This window comes from Mirounga angustirostris, unplaced genomic scaffold (genome assembly GCF_029215605.1).
Source record: "Mirounga angustirostris isolate CCGP_5_RB_7025 unplaced genomic scaffold, mMirAng1.0.hap1 SCAF_16, whole genome shotgun sequence".
NCBI lineage: Eukaryota > Metazoa > Chordata > Mammalia > Carnivora > Phocidae > Mirounga > Mirounga angustirostris.
In genome coordinates, this window is record NW_026991724.1 from 39,262,498 (window position 1) to 39,285,394 (window position 22,897).

At 50.5% G+C, this 22,897-nt stretch overlaps 1 protein-coding gene across 1 annotated transcript in view; it reads left to right on the forward strand.

The window, feature by feature from the left end:
• ZNF536 (zinc finger protein 536) overlaps nucleotides 1–18,792 on the forward strand; it is a 289,241-nt gene extending 270,449 nt beyond the window's left edge. The window contains exons 6-7 of the mRNA XM_064580337.1: nucleotides 8,576–10,150; nucleotides 17,882–18,792. Of these exons, the coding sequence (XP_064436407.1) occupies nucleotides 8,576–10,150; nucleotides 17,882–17,889 (1,583 nt within the window). The 3' untranslated portion in view covers nucleotides 17,890–18,792. The remainder of the gene's footprint in view (nucleotides 1–8,575; nucleotides 10,151–17,881) is intronic.
• Nucleotides 18,793–22,897: the final 4,105 nt, after the last annotated feature.

The following is a 22,897-nucleotide window of genomic DNA, read 5'->3' on the forward strand; positions in this document are numbered from 1 at the left end:
TAAAGAGATTTATTATAAAGCATTGGCTCCGTCAGTTACGGAGGCTAAGACGTCTCAGGATCGGCATTCAGCAAGGCAAGCTGGCAGACCCAAGGGAGCCAGTGGGTGAGAGTCCCAGTCCAAGCCCAAGTCCAAAGGCAGGTGAAGGTGGATGTCCCAGCTAGAAGACAGGCCGAGAGAGTGAATTCTCCCTTACTCAGCCTTTTGTTCTGTTGGGGCCTTCAATGGACGGGTCGAGGCCCCCCACATACATACGCGTTGGGGAGGGCAATCTGCTTTACTCAGTCCACCCATTCAGATGCTCATCTCATTCAGAAACACCTTCCCAAACACACCCAGAATAACATTTGAACAAATGTCTGGGTACCACATGGCCCAGCTGACACATAAAATTAACCATCATGGGGATGCATCAGCAAGCATTTAGTCCTAACCAGCAATAGAAGGCAGGGATGTCCCCTACGCTGCCCCCGACCGAGGCCGGCCAGTCGTTCCATGATGGGCTCCCTGAAAATGCACTTCCTTCTTCCCCTCACTGCCGCCTCCGCCAGCCCCATCTCGGAGACCCTCCAGGGTCCAGTGTGTCTGTTGTGTGTACAGGAGGTGGGCTTGTGCTGATCAGTCAGTCTCTGAAAGGCTGGAGGGGGGTGTGTCCCCCACACAAGCCCCAGACAGGTGTGACACCCCACGTGTTGGCCGCGGGACCCCAGGCTGGGTCCCCTCTGGCGGCTCACCTGTGCATTGGGTTCCCCAGGAGGCTCCCTGTTGTCTCAGGAATTACCATTTTAGAGAAATGTAATAAGCAACCTCACTCATGAACACTTGGAGGCACGAAAGTTCAGAGACTAATTAAAAATAAATCTCATTAGTTTTTTTTCCCCTCTCAAATTATGCGAGTGGTTTATTAATCTGGTTTTGATGTGCTGCATGCACTGGTCCGGCCCTGAGTTGAGAACCTCTTTATGAAAATGCATTTGCACAGGGAAGCCAGAGGTGGTTTTCAAGGGCTCTCGGCTGTGGTCAGGGTGGGCTGGTGGGCACGCCCAGCTCTGCTCACCCCTGCCGGGTGGGTGCCTCAGAGAGGCAGTCACTGGATGGGGTGCCCTCCTTGGCTCTCGCTTGCATGCTTATCCCCGGGCAAGGCTTCTCTGTCCTGGTAGAACCACCTATATGTCCTGCACTACCCTCCAAGGGATGTGTGCCCAGCTGGGGGTGGGGGCCGCGAATTCTCTTGGCCTCTTGACCGAGGCTGTGTCTACACAGCACGGTAGCCACTGGCTGGCGGCAGAAAAATGCAGCCAGTAGGGACAAGGTAATAAGAACAATAATAGTAACGGTGGCCAGCACTGTGCTGAGCTCTGCACGTGAATTCCCTCCTTAACCCTCACAGCACCCTGGTGACCGGGGGCCACCCAGAGATGTGAAGGGACCCACCCCAAATCGCCCAGCATCAACTGCAGGGGGCACCCCAGATCTGTCTCCTAACTGCTGCGCTGTATTGCTTTTTTTTAAAAACTTTTCTGGGTGGATTTTTGGGCTTGTTTTAGGGAATTAATGCAACATTTCTTTGACAGTGTGTGTCCACACCATAACCAGCGGGAGGAAAGGAAGTGACTTGTACCCACAAGGTGTGTTGACGCAGGCTCCCGGCGATGTAAAAGGGAAGTACTGTACACCCTGGCTCCTCCTTTACCCCTAACTCAGAATGGCCTGTGGCCGGGCCTCCTTGACCCTGCGTGCCTCAGTTTCCCCATCAGCACAGAGAGGTTAGGGAGGCGGTGAGGCAGGGAAGGGGCCACTGTGTCACCTCCAGGTGGAAGGCCGCCTCAGGAGATGATAAATGACGCATGCCATTTTGGAAACTGCCTTTCATCTTCAAAGAGCTTCCCAAGCACCAACTGGTCTCTAGCTGTGGGTGGAAATGAGAGTTCAGTGGGCCTAACCCAGGTGCCTAACGCCTGATGTCCACATCCCTTACCTTTGATGCTTCTCTGTTTCCTCTTCTGGGTAAGTTAACCAGGCCGTTTTAAACGCCTATGAAAGCACATTGAATAAATATTCAAAAAGAGATTGGTTAAAATGGGTGCTTCCTCCCCTTTTTTTTTCCCTAAAAGGAGAGCATGTGTTCTTGTCATTAGTGGGAGACAGCCACCTGAATAATGATGGGGGGAAAAAAAAAGATCTGCTTGCCCCAAAGACGATTTTTTTTTTCTTTTTGTTTTGAATTAAATTCTATCATTTTTTAAATTTCTAAGATGAACTAAAAGCCCATTTTATTCCTCCACAGTCCCCCAACCTTGCTGTTCCTACCTTAATGACATCCCAAACTTTTGTTGAAAATAATTGATTGCATTTAAATTTCCTTAAAAGTTTAAGAGGTAATGTTACAGTATAAATTTCCTACCAAACACTAAGTAGGGAAATATCCATTAGTGAAATTGACTACAGTTTCTAGGTAGCTAACAATGTGCCGTATACAGTAGGGCATGGCTAATGAACACTGCAGTGGGTGATATTTCATTATACAAATTAATGCTCACATTTTAATGGGAAAGTCACATAATGAATCTCGGCTTCAGTGACAGCAATTAGAGACACAGATTGTCCCCTTCTGGACAAGGCACTGTTTAGCAATAAGCAGCTGTGTGAAAAGTCTTCAGGTTTACAACATATATATGCTTTGGGGGAATTAGTGTACAATTTATATTAATGTACTGAAGCTTCGCTGCAAAGGCACCACCATATTTATCTCTCCTGGTATTAACTAAGTAAAGACATGTAGAAAGACTAAATAAATATCAAATAGAGGATGCAAATACGGGAAAATATTCAGTTACCCAACTTAAAAGTTAAAACACTTTTGGAGATTTAGCACACACGCACACACACATGTTAGAAGCATGAAGCACTCCTTAAAACCTCGCTGAAGGGATTTCCAAAGAGAATAGTGTGAATCCACCTGTTATTTTTGGAGAGGCGCTATTGGGTATTTGCTCCACTGAGAGGTACTAACGTAACTCCCCAGAACAGTGAGGGTTCCTTTGACTCATCGAGTGCAAAGTAGAGGCTCAGAATGATGAAAGACATGCTCATGTAAAAATAGGTACAATGAACTAATTAAACCACTTGGTCATATATTTCTAAAAATTTATGGTACAGAGACCGGGAGATGTTATCAATGTTATCCCAAAGTTGAATATACATCTTGTGCCATGTGTCAGTGGGTAGCTGCTTTAATGTAAGATGTTTCCAGTAATTCATTACTCTGTTGGAATGATGAACTGATGATTTTTTATTTCCGTATGCATTTTCTAGCAAAAATCTCTTTTCTAGAAATGTGCTGTTTGTGCCCATATCTTATTCCTTTAAAATATTGTGAGAGGTTTCCCCAGAGAAGGCCACCAGTGTCCTCACCTGCTTTCCCCAGCGGCTGAATAGCTCCGAACTGGGCATCCTTTTCCCAGATCCAGGTTTCAAACAGGTTGCCCCCTGCAGACCCGGGCTGCAGAATCGGGTGCTATGGCCCTTGCTGGGGTTGATGTTTGAAAGCAGGTGCCAATATTGAGAAACCAGGATATTGCACGTAGAAATCTGGATGTGGGGCTTTTCTTAGAAGATGTCAGAGGTCCTCACGTCCCCAGCTTCTTGGTGTCAGTGGTGACCGCCCTCTAGGACAGCCATCTACCCCTTCCCCTACTGTTTTGCACACCCCTATGATCTGCCTGGCTCTGAAGGCATCCGCGTGTCCGGCTCCAGCCACAGGCAGATGAAAAGACAGCAGATGCCGAACATCGTGGAGGACTCGTGACCCCCCTGCAAAGCTTGGGGCAGTCTCAGTGATCCTCCCGGTAGATTTGGGCCAATTTATGGCCTAAGTGGCCCATCATTCAACCAGACAGAGCTGCTGACAGGGTCTGGGTCTGCCTGTGCCATGGGGCTGTGTGGGGAATGCCGGGTGGCCCCCCGACCTGTTCCTTGGCAGAAGCCTGGGGCTTGGTTAGAGTTCGCCCAGCACGCTGGGGTTGAAGCATGGGGCCAGCCACGGAGACCCTGACTATGAAGCAGCTCTCGGCACGGGAAGATTCGGCAGCCGTCGGTCACCAAACACAGGAGAAGGGCTTGACCAGCCCTCAAAGCCTGCTAATGGGGCTGATGGGTTTCTCCCTGCCTAGTCTAGGCAGCTGTTGGGAGTTTGCCCCCAGCACTCTGAAATGCACCCTTGGGGGGAGGCGTGTCTAGGTAACCGCCACTGCCGGGATGTTTCCAGTGATGGCGAGATCCTCGGGCTGCCTGGGGTTGTCCAGGTGACTCCATGCTGGGGTTTGCCTGGCCAGGCACGCACCCATGTGGGTGCAGGCTGTAGTCTTAAGCGTCTCCTCTGCCCTCTCAGGGATGAAGCCCGGGATGGTGAGGGAAGCCTTCAAGGAGACTGAAAAAAAAAAAAAAAAGGAGACGGCAGTCGTGGTTATTGTTTCAGGGTTATAAAGAAAATAAAATCGAGGATTTTGTTTTTTTAAAACACAAATCCAAAGGGGTGGATTTATCCCCTAGAACTTCGCTCTGGAGCATTTCTCGGGGAATTGGGGTGATGGGAAGCCTCCCCCAAACAAAGCCTTTAGGAACGAGGCAGGAGGTGGAGCCATGCAGAGGGGCCTTCCGTTGACGTGAGCGGAAGGTAGAGAAAGGCCAGGGGAGGGCTTTCTAGAGCCTGTGTGTATCACGTGTAGCCAAAAGAACCCTTGAAAATTCACTAAATAGCCCTAATCCCGCAGGGCCTGGACCCTTGGAGACTCAGATGCTAAGATGAACTCTTGTTTCTCAGCTGTGGCGTGTTTTCCCTGGAGGGGTGGAGGCCAGGGCCTATTCTGAACTTTATTATTTTTTTTAAAGATTTATTTATTTATTTGAGAGAGGGAGAGCTCAAGCGTGGTGGGGAGGGGCAGAGGGGGAAGGAGAGAGAATCTCCAGGAGACCCCCCACTGAGCCCACGCTCTGATGCGGGGCTCTGTCTCACGACCCCTGAGATCATGACCTGAGCTGAAATCAAGAGTCAGACGTTTGACCAACTGAGCCACCCAGACGCCCCTATTCTGAACTTTGAGAGAGCAGTGGGTTGAAGGGAGAGTTTTTCTCTTTGTGTTGTGTGAGTTGATATGTATGTGTGTGTGTTGTGTGTGCATGTGTTATATGTGAAGGGTGCACACGTGGTCTATGACTGTGTGGTGTATGAGCGTGTGATGGGTGCGTGGCATGTGTATGTGTGTGGTGATGAATGCTGTGCATGTGATGGATTGTGATGTGTGTGTGAGTGTGGTGTGTGTGGTGTGTATGTGTGTGAACTCCACTTGCTTTAGTAACTGTATGATCTGTCTCCCCTGAAAGCAGTGAGAGCTGGGGGCCTTATCTCTTTGGTTCTTCACTCATTTGCCCTCTCTACTTGGGGGATAGAAGGTAATCATTCATTCAATCAAAACATTGTGTGTTGGGGCACCTGGGTGGTTCAGTCGGTTAAGCGGCTGCCTTCGGCTCAGGTCAGGATCCCAGGGTCCTGGGATCGAGCCCCGCATGGGGCTTCCTGCTCAGCGGGGAGCCTGCTTCTCCCTTCCCCTTTATTCCTCCCCCTGCTTGTGGTCTCTCTCTCAGATAAATAAATAAAATATTTTTTAAAAAACCATTGTGTGTGAACGGATCTGCACACTTCTGGGCGTGTGGGTGCCTACGTGTATGTACACATGTGTCTCTGAGCCCATTCAGGAGACTTGGTTTTGCTCTTGACGTGGGTTTTGGAGCTGACATGAGCCTTAGGGAGTACTAAGTACACCACCTTCCTGCACTATAGGTTGAGGAAGCAAAGTTCCCGAGATGGGAATCCTGTGCCCCAGGGAGTGCAAATTAGCATGGGGGCTCTGGTCCCTCATACAGATGCTCCAAACACTTCCTAGGGTCCAGAGCAGACCACCTTCCGTGCTAAGCCATCCCACAGTGTCCACCTGGGAAGCTCCCCCCAGTGCTTCTCCACCCAGCTCCGTAGAAGCCCACGTGGGGGCCTTTGAGACCCAAATCCCAGCCTTCACCCCAGGCCAGTGAACTCAGAATTTCGGGGAGGTGGAGGTAGGACTAGGCATCAGCATTTTTTAAAGCTCTCAAGCAGTTTCACCTTGGCCTTTTCAAAGTGTACTCTTTACCCCGCATTAGAATCACCAGGTACACTTACCCCAAACCTCGAGAGTCAGAACTGTGCATGAGGTTCCGGAGGGAAGGTCTTAAAATCCCCTGTTGATTCTGATGCACAATCAAGTTTGAGAACCACAGCTCCGGTGCACATTTCAAATGTGCATCCTTTGGAAATAGACATCCCTGTGCATCCCTGCAGCCCCCACTGAGTCAGACTGCCCCTCACCCCATTGAGGCCTGGAGGCAAAAGTCCACATTCTCCCTCTGTCGCTCCTGCTAATGAATGCCCGTGCATTCTCTGCAAATCCTTTCCCAGATGGACTTAATCATTTCCAGGTGCATTTCTGAAATGCAACCTGAGTCTCACCCAATACCTGCAGGCCTCACCTCTGCCAGTTCTCAGTGCGGGGCCCTCCCCGAGGTTCCCGCTAACCTGGGGAGCCAGGATTCCGAGTCCCTGGTTCGGATCTCCCGTCACAAGCCCTGCTACTACCCCCTCAGCTCCAGGGCCTATTCCTGCTCCAACTGGCCACCAGACTTGCAGGTCAGCCCAGAATTGCCTGTCCACAGCACCTGTCCCACTGAGGGTTCCCTAGCCTCTGATGAGATACCCAAATAGCATCGCTGGAGTGAATCTGAGCCTAACACGGATTGAGTCTAAGAAGTGAGAGAATGGTGCCCGAGTCCATTTATGCCTTAAGCTCAACGGGGATAGAGTCTTACTGCTCGATCTATGTCATTGGTCTAGCCAGATACAGTTGGGACCTTTCCCTTTAGAGAAATATATTCCCAGCTGGGCCCCTTTCCCATCTCTGATGTGTCTGGGGAAGACTTGCCGCGGCCTGCAAGAGTGAATGAGGAGTACAGAGCCGCCATTTTGGAGAGGCAGGCATGGTTTTTCCAAGGTTCCAAGACAAAATCTGGAGATGACGTGGAGTCCCCTGCTCAGAACCTGGGCTGATGGGCTTCTTATTTACAGTACCCAGGAATCCTTCTCCCCTCCTCTCAAGCGTGTTACCCCTAAATGCCCTCTGCCTTGGAGATTGGGAGTCGGAGCCTCCACTGGGGCACAGCAAAATGTCTTCGGGATGCACCGCTCACCAATGATTTGCTGTTTCTTTTTACATCAGTCTGGTTTACACTAGCAATGGAGGAAGGGTTGGGGGGACACAGTTTCCTGAGAGGAGTAATTGTGGATATCGACAGGGTGCCACTGGGAATCAGCGAATGGGCTGCCACAGCCCTGGTTCTTCCAGGGAGCTTTTCGATCCCAAAGTCCAGAAAAGACCCTGGATTGCAAACAAATTCCTGGAATATATTTAAATCCACATCTTCTTATTCTCCTCCCCTTCCTCTATCCCACAACATGGGCAGGTCCAGGCTGTATGTTATGGTATCTTTTCCATGGTGGAAAGAACAATAGAAGTTGGGTGTTGAATTTAAATAAATATTTAATTCTTGAAAATGATCTTATATGTTTTAAAACACTCTTTAAAGCTATTTTTATTCTCTAGAAAGCGCTTATTATAGGTAAATTACACATTTTACTACCGGAGCATTAGGTTTGCCATTAGTACAAATTTAAGGCACTACAAAGACCAGTAGATAATGTTAATTTCAAATACAGAAACTAAATATATTTTGTACCTTTTTATTACTCATTTTCTTTTAAGTTTTACTGACTGCTTTTTATCTTAACTATATGTCTTTACATGCTGCAATCATAATGCACTGTAATGGTATTAATATTTTATAGAATCGGTATTTATAGTTCTTTATTTAGAAACAATGCAGTAGGTCTGCAGATATCTGAGCTCGTCTGGAATGGTGCCCTCCAAATAATGATAAATTACTTGTGCAGTATGCCATTTGCTAATTATATCCATGATTTACTGCAGAGCAAGACTTAAATCATTCATTTCAGTCTTGCGTAACAGTGCCATAAAATTTTTGGGTTTAAAAATGGTTTCCATGTGTATAATTTAAACAAATTTTAGAGCTATTGTATACACAAAATATTGCAACCACCCATTTGTTACATACTTTGTCTTTTTAAACTTCTACTTTTAATGATCACTGTGGTTGAAATTATTATGCTTAATTTTCATAATCATAGCTTTTAAATCTACAGCCGTTCTCACATGTTAGATAAAGAAAAAGATAGCTAATTGTGTGTAGATAGTATGTCATTCCTGAATAGTCCCAAATGGTACAAAATCATTAAAAAAGCTAAAGAGTACGAATTATTCTTCTATTAAAAAACAGTTGTTCTCTAACTAATTATTAGTTTGAGCTGCTTTGTTTCCAAGAACAAATGTTGATCCTTCTAGCCTTGTTCGGCACACCAAAATGAGATAAACACTTTTTTTTCTCTCTCTCTCCTTATGCTGAAATCCTGCAGGTGAGAAACCCTACAAATGTCCCCACTGTGATTATGCCGGCACCCAGTCAGCCTCCTTAAAATACCACTTAGAGCGGCACCACCGGGAGCGGCAGAACGGAGCCGGGCCACTGTCTGGGCAGCCCCCAAACCAAGACCATAGGGACGAGCTGTCCAACAAAGCTGCTCTGTTTATCAGGCCGGACATCCTGAGGGGGGCCTTTAAGGGTCTCCCCGGAATCGACTTCAGAGGCGGCCCTGCCTCCCAGCAGTGGACAGCAGGAGTGCTCTCGTCCACAGATCCATCGGGGCCGGCCGCCGGCATGACTTCCGAGGCCCCTTCAGACACCCTGAAAGGCACCGACCTTCCTTTCAAAAGCACCCACTTCTCGGACATCGGAAGAGCTTACCAGAGTATTGTGAGCAACGGTGTGAATTTCCAAGGGTCCTTGCAAGCATTCATGGACAGCTTTGTCCTAAGCTCCTTGAAGAAGGAGAAGGACCTGAAGGACAAAGCCCTGTCTGACCCTCCCTCCATGAAGGTGCACGGGCCGGACGGTGGTGAGGACAAAGCCGGCGGTAAGGCGGTCCCGAGGAAGTCGGAGAAGTCGCAGTACGAGCCCCTGGACTTGTCGGTGCGGCCGGACGCCGCCTCACTGCCGGGCTCGTCGGTGACCGTGCAAGACAGCATCGCGTGGCACGGCTGCTTGTTTTGTGCTTTCACGACCTCATCCATGGAGCTGATGGCTCTTCACCTGCAGGCCAACCACCTGGGCAAAGCGAAACGCAAAGACAGCGCCGTCGGGGTGACGGTCAATTGCAAAGACCAGGCCCGGGAGGCGGGTAAGGTGGCCCTCCTGCCCTCGGCCCAATCAAACAAAGAGATGGCGCTTTCCCACATGATCGGGCCTCTGGAGGCTGCTTCAGAGAAGACAGCCCCGGGGCCGGTCAAGGAGACTCTGGGGGAGCAGAAGAGCGGCACGTGGCCCGGCCTGGTGGACCCCGCGTTTTGTAACTTCCCGTCCGACTTCTACAAGCAGTTTGGCGTCTACCCGGGCATGGTGGGCTCGGGGGCCTCCAGCTCCGGCCCCACCCAGGAGCCCGACGGGAAGGCCCACGCGGAAGAGGACACCCCGATCCTGATCCCCGAGACCGCCGGCAAGAACACTACCGATGACCTCTCCGACATTGCCTCCTCGGAGGACATGGACTCCTCCAAGGGAGAGAACAATGACGAAGAGGATCTGGAGGCGGAGCCGGAGATGATGAGCAAGCCCCAGTGCGCCCTCGGCAAGGACGGCGGTGGCGGCGACAGCAGCGACAGCCTTGTGCCCGTGGGCGCCCCTCAGCCCGTCCAGGGACTAGTCTCGCCGGTGCCCCAGGCGCCCGAGAAGCAGTGGCACGGCCCGGGCCTGCTCCCAGCCCAGGACCCCTCGGCAGGCCTGCCCAAGCCGGAGCGGGGCCCCCCGGGCCTGGAGAAGCCGATGAACATGCTGTCGGTCCTCAGGGCCTACAGTTCTGATGGCTTAGCAGCCTTTAATGGACTTGCGAGTAGCACAGCAAATTCTGGATGTATCAAGAGGCCAGACTTGTGTGGTAAGTTTTAGAATCCTCTTCCTTTAGTTCATTTCCCAAAACATCAGTGCTGAATTGTGCATTTTAAAAAAATGAGGTAGACTCCTCCGTTAGCACGTTTCGAACGAACCATGAAAACACCCCAGCGATGCTGTAATATGCAGTGTAGACAATCACGAGAGTTGAGTTCCTTTGGAAGTTCTAGCACTCATGCTTTTGTGTTCGGGTTCTCACCCCAGTGACCCGAGAGGCCTGTACGGACGGCGCGGAGGGGGGTGGGTTCTCACAGTGCAAACCGCTCCTGTTTTTAATCTCTAACTCGAGGGCGAGAATATTTTTAAAAACAAAAACGAAAACAGAAAGACGTGGTAACTTGCAAACCCTTCAGTATTTTCAACTTCTGCGTAAGACGGCTAAAGACAGTTGCTTCCTGCTTTGCTAAGCCAAACCTGCTTCCTTAAACTTTTCTTTGTATTGACTTAGAGGGTACTAAAAATCATATCACACTAACCACACTATAGAATAAAGTGATCCTCTCTCCAACCAGGGAGATTGTTTCGGGGTGTTTGTGACTGACTCATCTTTAGACATTCCACATGGCAGTTACTGTGACTTTGGCCTCCTACTATCGCCTTCTGTCCCTCTGTATCTTCACCTGTCTGTCCGTTGTTCTGACAAGAAATGTGCATTGTGAAACCCCTGGTTAGCAGTGTTGTGATCCTGTGTGTCTTGGACTTATGCCTGCCTGATCTTGTTGGCAAATTGGTACTTCCTTACTTACCTCCTTCAGGAACATGGTTACCCCCAAAGTAATTCCAGATCTTAAAACGTAATCATAAATTTGAAGCCTAGAATTGGATCAAATGAACGTCGGGGTGGGCAGGGAGGATCAAAGACATTCTCTTGGCATCCAGATATTCGTATCCGATCGCCTTTCTCCAAATAGAAGCCCAGTGTATTATTGCCAGTCCCCGGATATCCTCGCCAGAGATAAATGATCGTGGGACCTTTCCACGTCTAATCTATGAATGGATGTCTGTGACTTTAATGCACCTGTTGAAATGCACTTGTTGAAGAAAGGAAAGGAGAGAAGGAAGAAAGGAAGGGAGAGGGGGAGGGAGGGAAGGAAAATGGAAGGGGGTAATTCTTAAGCTCTGAATTCTGATGTTACTTTGAGCACAGAGCAGAACTCAGGAAGCTGGGCTTGGTTCATAATTTAAATTGATATATTTCTTTTCCCCTCTCCTTCCCTAATTCGCTAAGAGCTGGATCAAGCAGTCAGAAATATTTTTTTTGGAATTGTCAAAAATCACTAAATGGATTTCTGACAGCTCAAAAAAATATTGACAGTTCCTTATGCTGAATGATTCACAAGGCCCCATTAACCAGCACCCCCAGATCTATTTTTATCCACATACAATTCGTTACTTTCAAAGCAGTTAAAAACAGTGTTTAAAAGAAGGAGAAAAGGGTTTTATGTCAGTCCAATTTTTCCCCCCCTTTCTTTTTCTGGGGGACCAATGTTTAAATCTTTTTTTAAAATTTCATTGTTGTTTTAAGTTTGTGACTTTCCTTCTTTTGTTATTGTTTAGGGATTTTTTAAAAGTCTATTTTCAGTTCTTTCAAACACCTATGTAGGACCACAGTTCCTGCCAGGAATCTGTGCATCAGAAAAGATCAAAACCTGGCATGTTCCTAAGCTCATTCTTATTGAAATGAGCTCATATTACCCCTATTAATTTTCCCATCTTCCTATCAATGCCGGAGGAAGGCTTGCCTGCCTTGGAGGAGCTTGCCCGCTGGTGTCCTTTTGCACAGGGTGAGGGTGGAAGGGAAGGCAGCATCAGGGAGCCTGCTGTCTAATGAGCCTGGTCCTCTGAATGGCAGGACCAGGGCACTGTTAGGCACTTCTCGCCCCCTCCCAAAATAGCAGCTCACTGCTCTCCCCTGACAGCTCCAGGGGATGTGCAAAAAACTTTGCTTAGTTAACCTTTCAGCCATGGGGCCACAGATCCTGGAGTATGTGTTGTGGCCCCTCGCCGGAAAGGGGAATGAGGACCCTCAGGCCGGTCAGGTCAAAACCAGGCATCGTGGTTGCCCCTTCAGGTCAGGGACCATGCCCTCCTGCTCTCCTTTGCACTTGTGGGAAGACACCAAAAAAAAAAAACCCAAAAAACAAAAAACAAAAACCCCCACAAAACTCTAGCTGTAAACTGCCTACTTTTAGCGAGCACAAGTTCTGCCTTTCATTTGGGCCTCATTGCTCCTTTATCCTCTTGCTTGAGCTTGGAAGCAGGCAGGGAAGGCCTTTCCCTGGCTCTTGAGCCTGTGTGGGGTGGGGCAGAGGCACCATCCTCTTGCCTCCAGGATGAGCCTGGCCCTGTGCAGCGTTCACTCGCCACTCCCGGACCTGTCCCGACATAATCTAAATCCTCTTCTTATTTTCTTACCGGCTGCTGTGTGTCCCAGGATGCAGGAGGGCCAGGCATAGGCATCCTTCCTAGGAGGCGATATCTGGAGGGAAAACTGAAGCCCCACTGGGCACAGAATGGGCATTTGGGGGCGTTTTTTCTCACAGTCCAGCTCACTGTCTTTCTAACATTGCAGAAGCACAAATGATAGCTGAACACTTCAAACCGCCCTTGGCTTGACTTTGCAAGAGTGAAAATGATATTGGCACAAGGAATCAAATATTCCTGATTTTGTTTCCCTCTTCTCTGCTCCACGCAAAGTGGATGTGGATTTCCAAACAGAACCCTCAGCCTGATACCTGGTTTCCTCCAGAAGCTGGGCTTGGCCAAACCAAAGAATTATTCCGGTATTTCTCATCTCAAGAGAGTTTGTCTAGTTAGTAAACCCAAATCCCCACTTTGATGCCCCTAGAAACAGGCTTGTAAGGGGAGCTAATGTCCGTCTGTTTCTCTTCTCGTGGGATGTAAAAGTGTTTGAAGAAGCATCAGTAAAAATCTTGTTCGGATCACACAGACTCCCCCCCAGAGCTCAGCCGCAGCTCTGACACATGCTGGTGAGTTGAAGGAGGTGGTGTCTAACCCTAAAGCCTGTAGGTGATACTGCTGTTGTAGGCTCTGCTTCCCTAATTCTGCATGCCTGCTGCCTAACTGTTAAAACCCTGGTCTTACATTCCTTGGTGTCCCAGGCCCGGGTTCCTTGGCCAGTGAGCGCTGCCCATTCCTAGCCAGTGTGTTTCTAACTCTGGTTCAGAAAAGAGATTTGAAGAGAGGGGCCAACCCAGCCTGTTGGGCAGGAGAGCCCTGTTGCACATGCCAATGTTCAGAGCCTGTGCGTGAACTTTCCAAAGGTCCTTCCATAGGCAGTAGAGCATTCACCTGTCAGAGATGTATCGCAGAAGATCCCAAAGAGGAGCCATCTTGGATTAAGCTGGAGGACATACACTGTTGCTTCTAGAGTGGGTCAGATCCCACTACGGGCCTGATTTCATTAGGCGAAATCCCACTCCAATTAAAGCTTCCATTTCTTGAGGTGTCTTTCAGACCCCAGGCATAGCCAACATTTCTTTATTCTGCTGAAGAACATGACATGCAAGGTCATTGAGTGCCATTGAAGAAGTTGGATGTGCCCTCGGGTTTGTTGGAATGGATTTGACCTTGGTCCTGTAATGGGACAGAAGCCGCACGAGTACTTAATTAGGAAGTAAGGGCAGCCTGGAGCAGTGCTCACAGCCACTGATAGGACAAGGCAGGCAATCCCCTTGTCCAGTCTGAAAAACTTTGATGAACTGGTGGGTCAGCCAGCAGCTTGGGGTCGGAGAGCATGGGAGGCACGGGCTTTTGTGTGCCCCAGACAGCACAGAGGTCCATCTGCACAGCTCCTGGAGGGCTGGCTGCATGGCAAGTTTACAGAGCATGTTTCACCCCAGTTTGTGGATTTGGAAACCAACCAGATCACCCTTACTCTTTGCCTTTCAAACCTGAGACAGATGGCTGGGGGTCATTGTGTGTTGAGTCTCGCAAGCAGAGTTGGCTCTGTATCTTTTGGTGAGCCCAGCGGTAGGGTTGATGGGAAGCATTAAAGAGAAAGGCAGTGAGAAGAGCATGACCCCCTTTGCCCTTCGAAGCTCTGGAGTGACCAGCATGCAGGGAAGCCAGGCTGAGCGAGGAGACTCCACTAGCATGTCTATCATGGGCACGAGCCCTCGCACAGTAGCTCCGGGACCGAGGCACCCGCCGGGCCCCAGGGGAAGCTAGTGGGAAGGCAGGGCCATTAGCAACAAAGGTCCCAGTAGTCCCAATTTATTATTCGTAGGTTACTGGGAAACTGGCTTCCCTAACCCAAATTATGCCTGACACTAAGGGTTCCTTGGGCTTAAGACCCCTCCCTAAAAACAAACAAACAAACAAACACGGAGTCCATTGAAACCTCTTCACATCATCTATTCTGAGATGTGTGATAAAATGAACCAGAACATCCAAGCTGAACGCTCTTAAAATGTGACTTCTGTCCTCCGAAAACCTCACTGATTTCCAGCCTGGACAGTCTGAAAATATGCACCATTTACCGGCTACACAGTCTAAAGTAGGGGTTGGCAACTATTTTCTTCAAGGGCCAGAGGGGAAATAAGTTAGGATTGCAGGCAGTGTGGTCTCGGTCACGGCCATTCGACCCTGCCCTACAGTGCCGGAGGGACCATAAATGATAATGAAACAAATAGGCGTGGCTGTGTTCCAATAAAACTTTATTTACTAAAGCAGGCAATGAGCTGGACTTGGCCCACGTCTGCCGGGTCACCCCCGGCTCTCCTGTAAAGAAGGATGTGCTGCTGTGTCGTCCCTAGAGAGGACACGTGGGACCCTGTGTGCCTCACTGGCTGGGGAGATGATGCAGGGAAGGCCCAGGACTGCAGATCCGGGGCTCCACCTGTTGCCCCGTGATGCAAAGCCAGAGACACAAAAGAGACTTTCCCAGGAGAGAGGGCTTGTAGACCCAGATGGCCCGGTATACCTGCTCCTGGAAGGCCACCTCTCTGCCTGTTGCACTAAAGACTTGCAGGAGAAAACCCCTCAGCGGCTCACGGCAGTTCCAGAGTCTCCCCGGTCACGGCCAGCCTAGGCAGAGGAGGGTGAAGCAGGAGCTCTGTCTTGGCTCAGAGGTGTCGTTCAGACTCCAGGCATAGCCCACTGTGGCAGCCTCAGTTTCCGCACTGGTGGGCAGAAGTGGAAGGATGAAACCAGACGATGGATGTAAAGGAGCTTGGATAAATGGTTCTCAGTTGACTTGGTGTTTTATAGTGGGAATGAATGTCCACGTGGGGTTGGCGCAAGAGAATGGTGCCAATGTCCAAATGACTATTTTTTAAAGATTTATTTATTTATTTGAGAGAGAGAGAGAGCAAGCACAGAGGCAAGGGGCAGAGCGAGAGGGAGAGAGAAATTCAAGCAGACTCCGTGCTGAGCGTGGACCCCAACGTGGGGCTCGATCCCACGACGCTGAGATCACGACCTGAGCCAAAAGAAATCAAGAGTCGGTTGCCTAACCGACTGCGCCACCCAGGTGCCCCAATGTCCAAATGACTTTTGGTTGCCAGGGTCCCTTTGGCACTAAGCAAGTACCAATCTCACTTTCCATCAAGGTCTTAGAGACATGTTTTACTTCCTCAAGTCTGCCATGGTAGGTTACGGATGGCTTTCTTGGGTATGTGGGAAATTCAACTTTCAAGGCAATTCTGGTGGCTGTGATGATATCTGTCACAGTGGCCCTGCCATTTCAGTGTCTACCCAATTCTGTGCCTTCCTGGTAGAAGGCAAGTGCTTCAGGGGGGAGGGAGTAAACCCCTCCAGCTCGGTGTTTGACCAAAAAATGGCTAAAGTCTGTGGTCAGTTAGGGAAGCCCAAGGGGGCCTTGGCCGGAACGTGTGGAAGCAGTGTGAGAACTTCCCGTGTGTGTGTGTGTATGTGTGTGTGTGTGTGTGTGTGAGAGGACACGCAAGCGTAGGCTATAGGTGCACAGCCCAGGGCATTTGGCACGTTTTTGGTCTGGTGGATGATTCTAAGGTTGAAGGTGTGGCCTAGCAGCTGGCAGGTTCTAATGAAGAAAGGGGGTTAAGTTAGGTAAATGGCACAGGAAGGGAAGCACAAACCTAAACCCACCACGTGTACGGGAGCCTACGTTCAGTCAATGCCAAGGAGGGTGGTTAGCCTAGAAGACTCAGGGGGTCTCCATGGTAGGGCCTTGTTGTCTCTGGAGCTGCCATGCTTTATTTAAATCCAGATGAGCAATCATTCCTCCTCCTTGTCTCCTTTATGAGCTGGTTCTTGAAGGGCTTGGCTTGCAGAGACTGTCGATGAAGCACAACTTTGTACTCGTTTTCTCTGCCTGACTTGATCATTTGCAGATTGTTCTTTGACTTCCAGAGTCCAGCCCGCTCCCAGTAGCAGTGTGTGTCTAGGGTCCAATGTTGGACCCCAGTAGGGAGGACCATTTGGCTTGTGTTGAGGTCCAAGGGCAGATCCTTTAAGTTCACGCAGCTCACCACCCCATCCTGCCCGCCCCGTGCCCGCTGGCTGCCTCGCAGCTCGCTGCAGCCCTTGTCCCTTTGACTCTGGTGGGACAAAGGGTAGGTGCCGTCCCCTGGGGTCTCCTGCAGAAACCAGCACCCATGGACCGGCTCACCTCTTCTCTGGTCCAAAGCCTTACTGTGTGCACTGTGTTGATGAAGAGGCAGCCTCTTTGGATGGCAGCCTCTCTAAACTCTTTGGGCATTCTCCTCCTCCTCCCCGTCCCTCTTTTTAAATTAAATGGGAATGCCACTGACGTGATGTCGTTTGCACTGCAGGATGACAGAACTGTTGTGTGAATACCATTGTATTTGCCAAATGGTCCACTCGTCATTTCAGAACAAACAAATGGATGGTGTCTGTAAGTCGGCAAACACTGGTGACATTTAGCCTTGTTTATGTTCCTTTCCTTTTGCTGCATATTTTTGGCTCCAAAAGCTACTGTCTGAATCAACAGTGCCTCCGAAGCCGGAGAAAAGTCTGGTAGCTTTCATTTTGGTTTCTACATGCATATTCTCTTTGGACTGCTCGATACCTCCTGCCCAGGACCAAGCCTAGGGCGAGAGAAGACAGCAGCTGAGCTCTTTGGTTCAAAAAAATACGCACACAGACACACAGACACACATCTTTTTCTCCCCAGTAATGACTTAAGACCGGGAGGGAGGAAGGGAAGGATGAGAGAGGAGAGTGTTGTCAGCACAGACGCCCACATCCCCGGGGACATGCAGAGTCTCCTAGCCCGGCTGGCCGGCCACCGCCGTGTGGAGTAGCGACAGCGTGACCCCCTCGCTGTCTCGCGCCGAGCGCAGGGATCCCAGGCCTCAGCTTTGGCTTCTCCCTTCTCCGGCGACTGCCTCAGAGTGACGGTTGGCACCGACAGCCATGTAGCTGTAGGGCCACATCTTAGCTATGAAGGAATCCGGTTCTTTCTTTTTTATATTCAGATGTTGTGTGCAAAGCCCAGGTTTCAAATAAGTAGTAATTATCTCCTATTACTTAGCGCTGATCAACAGCACCTCTACGCCTAATTGCCAACCTGCTCTAATCACGTAGACTATTCTTGCTTTAGCCAGAGACGGAAGGACCAAATTTTATAAATATTGCTTTATTGTCACTACTCCATTAAACAATTAGGGAGTGTGGCCCTGTCCTTGCTTTCAAATGCCTCTCGCCTCCATGGTTTCTGGATTGTTTAATGAATCTGCACGTTTTCTTGCAGGTAAGTGACACCCCCTGTTCTAGTCGGTCCAGCTGGACTGGCCCTTGTCTGTTCGTGCTCCTCGGTGGCTATCTGCAGCTTGTTAATGGTGTAAAGTCAAGAGAAGACTGTATACACATATGTGTGTTGAATAAATAATTCTTATTGGCATAGGTATGTGTATACACACGGCACACCAACCTACAGTGTATCTAGGAGAGAATCAGGGAGGCTAAAAATACTGCCCCATATGTTCCTCCGTTAGTCATGGACCGCGAAGGCTTGGTAACTTGAACGAGAGAGAAAATTCCCTCAAAGTCGTGAATCCTGAGTGACAAATGCTGGTGGATTGGAGGTCCCTTCACCTGTGAAAAATCTGACTGGGGGCGGGGGGGTGGTCTGCTACACCAGCTCGCCAAGCTTCTGGAGCGGGCCCCGCGGGTCTTGTTGGCATTACTGCCTGTGTCCGATTGTCCTGTATTTTGTAACACTTTAGAAGAATACAGAAAAGTGAAGTCATTATCTTTCTCCATAGTATTTAAGCAGTACTATTGCTAGTTTAATATTGTGTCAGGTCGTCCTAATAACCGGGAACAGAGGACAGTGACATTCCAGTGAACAGCGCCTTGGCACCCACAACTTCAAATGTGGTGATGGAAGCAAAAATGTGGAGACTTGTGCTGGGTTATCGTGTGCTTCGGACTAGAGTATTGTTGACGTAATGAGAAGATTATATTAAGGTGTTCCTGGTAATGAAGGCATGTAAGTTCTAATAATTGTAGCTTTCTGAATACGTGTCAAACTATATCTCTAAGTGTGCTGTATGCTGAGTTACAAGTTAGGTCATTTATGAATGGAATGTAAAACAATACTAAAAATGCTTCAATAACTTATCTTGGTATTGCTAATAAAACAAAAGCTGTGAAACATTAGTGCACTTTTGAGTCATTATGTCAATTCCTTCCACAACACCCCACCATTGCCCTCCCCGCCCCCCCCCCCCCAAGAGCCGCGCCCTCCCTGTTGGAAGACTCAGCAGGACATTCAGGGAATCCTGGTGGGCTGCCACCCCCTCCCCCACCCCCGGGCTGTTTGCTGGGCAGTTTGTTGCATTTTCCCACCCACCTTGAGGCAGGCCCCACAAGTAACGATTCCTAAACGTGCAAATGTCCAGGCATCTCCTGGTCTGGGGCAGGGGCTGTGGTGGGTGGGCCAGAGCCAGGCGACACGTGTGCAAGTCTCTGTACCAGTGACTCCGGGCACCGAGGCCCCACGACCGCTCCCGGGCCCCGTGCGTAGGGAGAACTGAGGCACGGAGCTTGCAGGCTGCCGTCCCCCCTCCCGGGTGTGGAAGAGACCGCCCGTGCCCGGCCTCCCGGCAGCAAACCTCGACATTTTCTTTCTTTTTTTTTTTTTTTTTTTTAAGATTTTATTTATTTATCTGAGAGAGAGAGAATGAGAGAGAGCACATGAGAGGGGGGAGGGTCAGAGGGAGAAGCAGGCTCCCCGCCGAGAAGGGAGCCTGATGTGGGACTCGATCCAGGGACTCCAGGATCATGACCTGAGCCGAAGGCAGTCGCTTAACCAACTGAGCCACCCAGGTGCCCTAAAAGAATTTTTTTTTTTAAAGATTTATTTATTTATTTATCTGAGAGAGAGAGAGAATGAGAGAGAGAGCACATGAGAGGGGGGAGGGTCAGAGGGAGAAGCAGACTCCCCGCCGAGCAGGGAGCCCGATGCGGGACTCGATCCAGGGACTCCAGGATCATGACCTGAGCCGAAGGCAGTCGCTTAACCAGCTGAGCCACCCAGGCGCCCTCGACATTTTCTTTACATCCCGTGAAGGGTAGTTTCCAGTGGGAAGGCACTCGGCATCGCTGGAGTTGGGATATTTTTGTCCGCGGAGATTTTGCGCTTGTGCCTGTGTTTGCTGTCACACGCAGGCTTTGGCCCGGCCCGTGCCCCCCGCCCCAGGTCGCGGTGGGAGGGGCGGGGTACGGGAAGGAGGGAATTTGCTTCCCCGTTTTTGTTGCTTAGTTTTTTTTGTTCGTTAGCTGGACTTCATGCCCCTGCCACTCCGCCAGTGTTTCTAAGCCTTCCTGCCAGGGTCTGTTTTGGAAACTTCGGAATTCCGTGTACGTCCCAGCTCCCCGTTTAACGGGTCCTGTGGAGGAAAAGGTATTATCATCATCTGACAGAATCCCTACACTCCCAAGTAAATCAAGGGTCCCCTGTGGGAGGGGATGGAAGCCCAGGAACGTCCCCCTGAACAACCCTGGTCTTTGCCACGAGACAATCGTAGCACCTTGACCGCTTGGGACATTCCCTCCAGTTCAGACTGCAGACATTCCTGCAAACTGTTCGAGTCATCTCCACCCCAAAGGGGCCGTAGTACAGTCTCTCATTTGGGAGAAGAGGAGAGAAGGGAGAGATTCTGAGTCATAGGGTACATGACGAAAGCCCCCAGGAAAGTCGTACATCTCGAAGAAGGTTGTCAGCTCCCTGTGCCCGCCACTGCCTCCTGATTCTGTTCCCGGGGAGCGGGGAATGCGCACTGTGGCTTCTGGTGGGAAACACGGTGGATCCCAAAATGCCCGGCCAAGGGAAAGCCAAGGGACCTGAGCCAGGCCCATGTGGCCAGCCCGAGCCCGGACAGAAAGGACTCCAGGAGGGCGTTGTCTTTATTTCTAGTGCCCCCCGAGTCTTTTCCCTGGGTTCTGGCCTCCTGTGTCACCTCGCCAGGCGTGCCGCGTCTCTGCGGGGAGTTGCTATCTTCCGTCCTGGTTTCAGAAGCCACAGGTGCAGCTCCCAGGTTGGGGCTCACCACCATTCACTCTGTATAGGCAGGGGGCACCCCTGCGGCCTCTCTGGACCAGTGCTTCAGGCCTGGGGACACGGGTGGGAGGAGAGGGGCCTCTGTGGAAGGCTGCCGGGCCTCCATGCCTCCGCTCGGGGTTGAGCACGTTGCCCCGGGCACTGTTCACCGTTTCCAGTAACTCTGCACGCTCCGGGAAGCCTCGCTGACCCCGCAGCCCCGGGCTGCCCAGCCAGTGGGGACTCAGGGAACCGGGGAGTGTCTGGGGGCCTTGGGTACAGAGGGAGTACTGCTGAAGGGGACAGATCGTCATGCTGAAAGTGGGAGGTCTCCTCAGGCGGCTCATTCCTGTGTCTGCTGTCTTCTCTTCCTCCCCGGGGCCATTCCCTAACGGGGTCTCTACCCATCTCCGCCTCTAAGGCAGGGAGTCTTTCCTGAGTCGCTCCCCAGTGGAAACTTCTCAAGCTTAGAGGGGACCTTTGTGGATTCTCCCCCTCCCGCTTTTATGAACTGAGTCCCAGCCTCCTCCCACCTCTCATTTCTCGGCAACCCCCTGCTTCCCAACCACCCGCCCCTCCTTCCTGCCTGGGGGAAGAACTCCCTTCCCACCCAGTGAGCAAGAGTTGTTGGGAACATCCTGTGTGCTGTGATCGAGCTGGGGGGATTCAGGCCTCGGGCACCAGCGGATTGCGTATCAGAGCGCTGTGTGGGGTCTGCACTGCTGTCTTGTCTACCACCCCACAAGCCCACACGGGATTATAACAGACCCCACCTGCTTGGACTCCGGTGGGGGGACCCACAAGCATCACCTCCCGGATCTGCCCTTGATCCTTTCCAAGCAGGGCCGGCCCACTGATCTGAGGTGGACAGGAGAACCCACCCCCCTGCCAGGGAGGTGATACTGGAGTTTGAAGGAGGTAACGGGCTTAGGGTGGGGTACCCCAGGAAGGGAAAGGTGCTCTGCAGCTTATAATAGGACAGAGTCCTCGGATCTCCTGCTTCATCCTCACATGTTGGGAAATATGTTTGCTTTGATGAAATTCAGATATTCTGGTGGCGGGGGGTAAAACTTGGGAGATGGTTATTGCTCACGTGGAGTCACTCTTTCCCAGAGACGTCACGATGACTGAATTATATTCTGAAGTATGCAGCCGCAGGAGCGGATTCCGCCTCTTGAGCAAACAGTGTGCATTTTCAAGGTTAAAGTTGGGGAGCTCTGCAAAGCTGTTTCATTAGCCAAAACACCCATTTGTGCGCCCAGCCACTGGCTGGCTTTCTGACGAGTTGATCTCTCGCGCTTGTTGTGGAATTGTCCAGACACACCCATCCAATTGTAACCTGCTGCTCACAAGGTTAAGTTTACTTTTTGAACTTCTCTTGTTGTCAAATTAATATAATATGCTCTCAATTATCCACATAAAAGGAGAAAGGCAACCAAGCAGGGAAAGTAAATTTGCAATTAATTTCCTAAATTATTGCTCTTTTTATATGATGGACAAGTCGCTTTTCTCTGACTTGGACTCAGGTGTTCTGTGGGTCCTGGGGGGAGTGCCGGGGCAGGCCCCGAGAACAGGCTACTCCGAGGTGTTCTCCACACCTGGGGCAGGGCTGGAGGCAGATGTTTTGTGGGCAGGGTTTGGAGGAGGGGTTTGGAGTATGTTGGGCTCTTGTCAAGGAGAGAGTCCATCCATTCATCTTCTTGGTCTTCCAAGGTCCCATTGGTGACCTAGTTGGCCCTAAGATAAGAATGTGGGTGGAGGTAGTGTATGTGGGAGGAGCTCCCAGGAGCCATGGGTGAGGGAGCCACGAGGGAGGGGAGGAAACCGCTCTGTTTGTATTAACTGCTCCGGCACTGGGTGCAGTCCTTCCCGCGATCCTCTAGGATTCTGTGTGGAGCTCATCTCAGAATTGCCCCACAGAGGGCGCCTGGGTGGCTCAGTAGTTAAGCTTCTGCCTTCAGCTCAGGTCATAATCCGGGGTCCTGGGATCGAGCCCCGCATCGGGCTCCCTGCTCTGCGGGAAGCCTGCTTCTCTCTCTCTCCCACTCCCCCTGCTGTGTTCCTGCTCTCGCTATCTCTCTCTGTCAAATAAATAAATAAAATCTTAAAAAAAAAAAATTGCCCACAGAGGGCTGAAGGAGCTAGGGTATTTATCCCAGCTGGGGTATTTAGTTAAGGGTCACTGCAGCCCTCTCAATGACCGAGCAGTCTTCTTATGTGCAG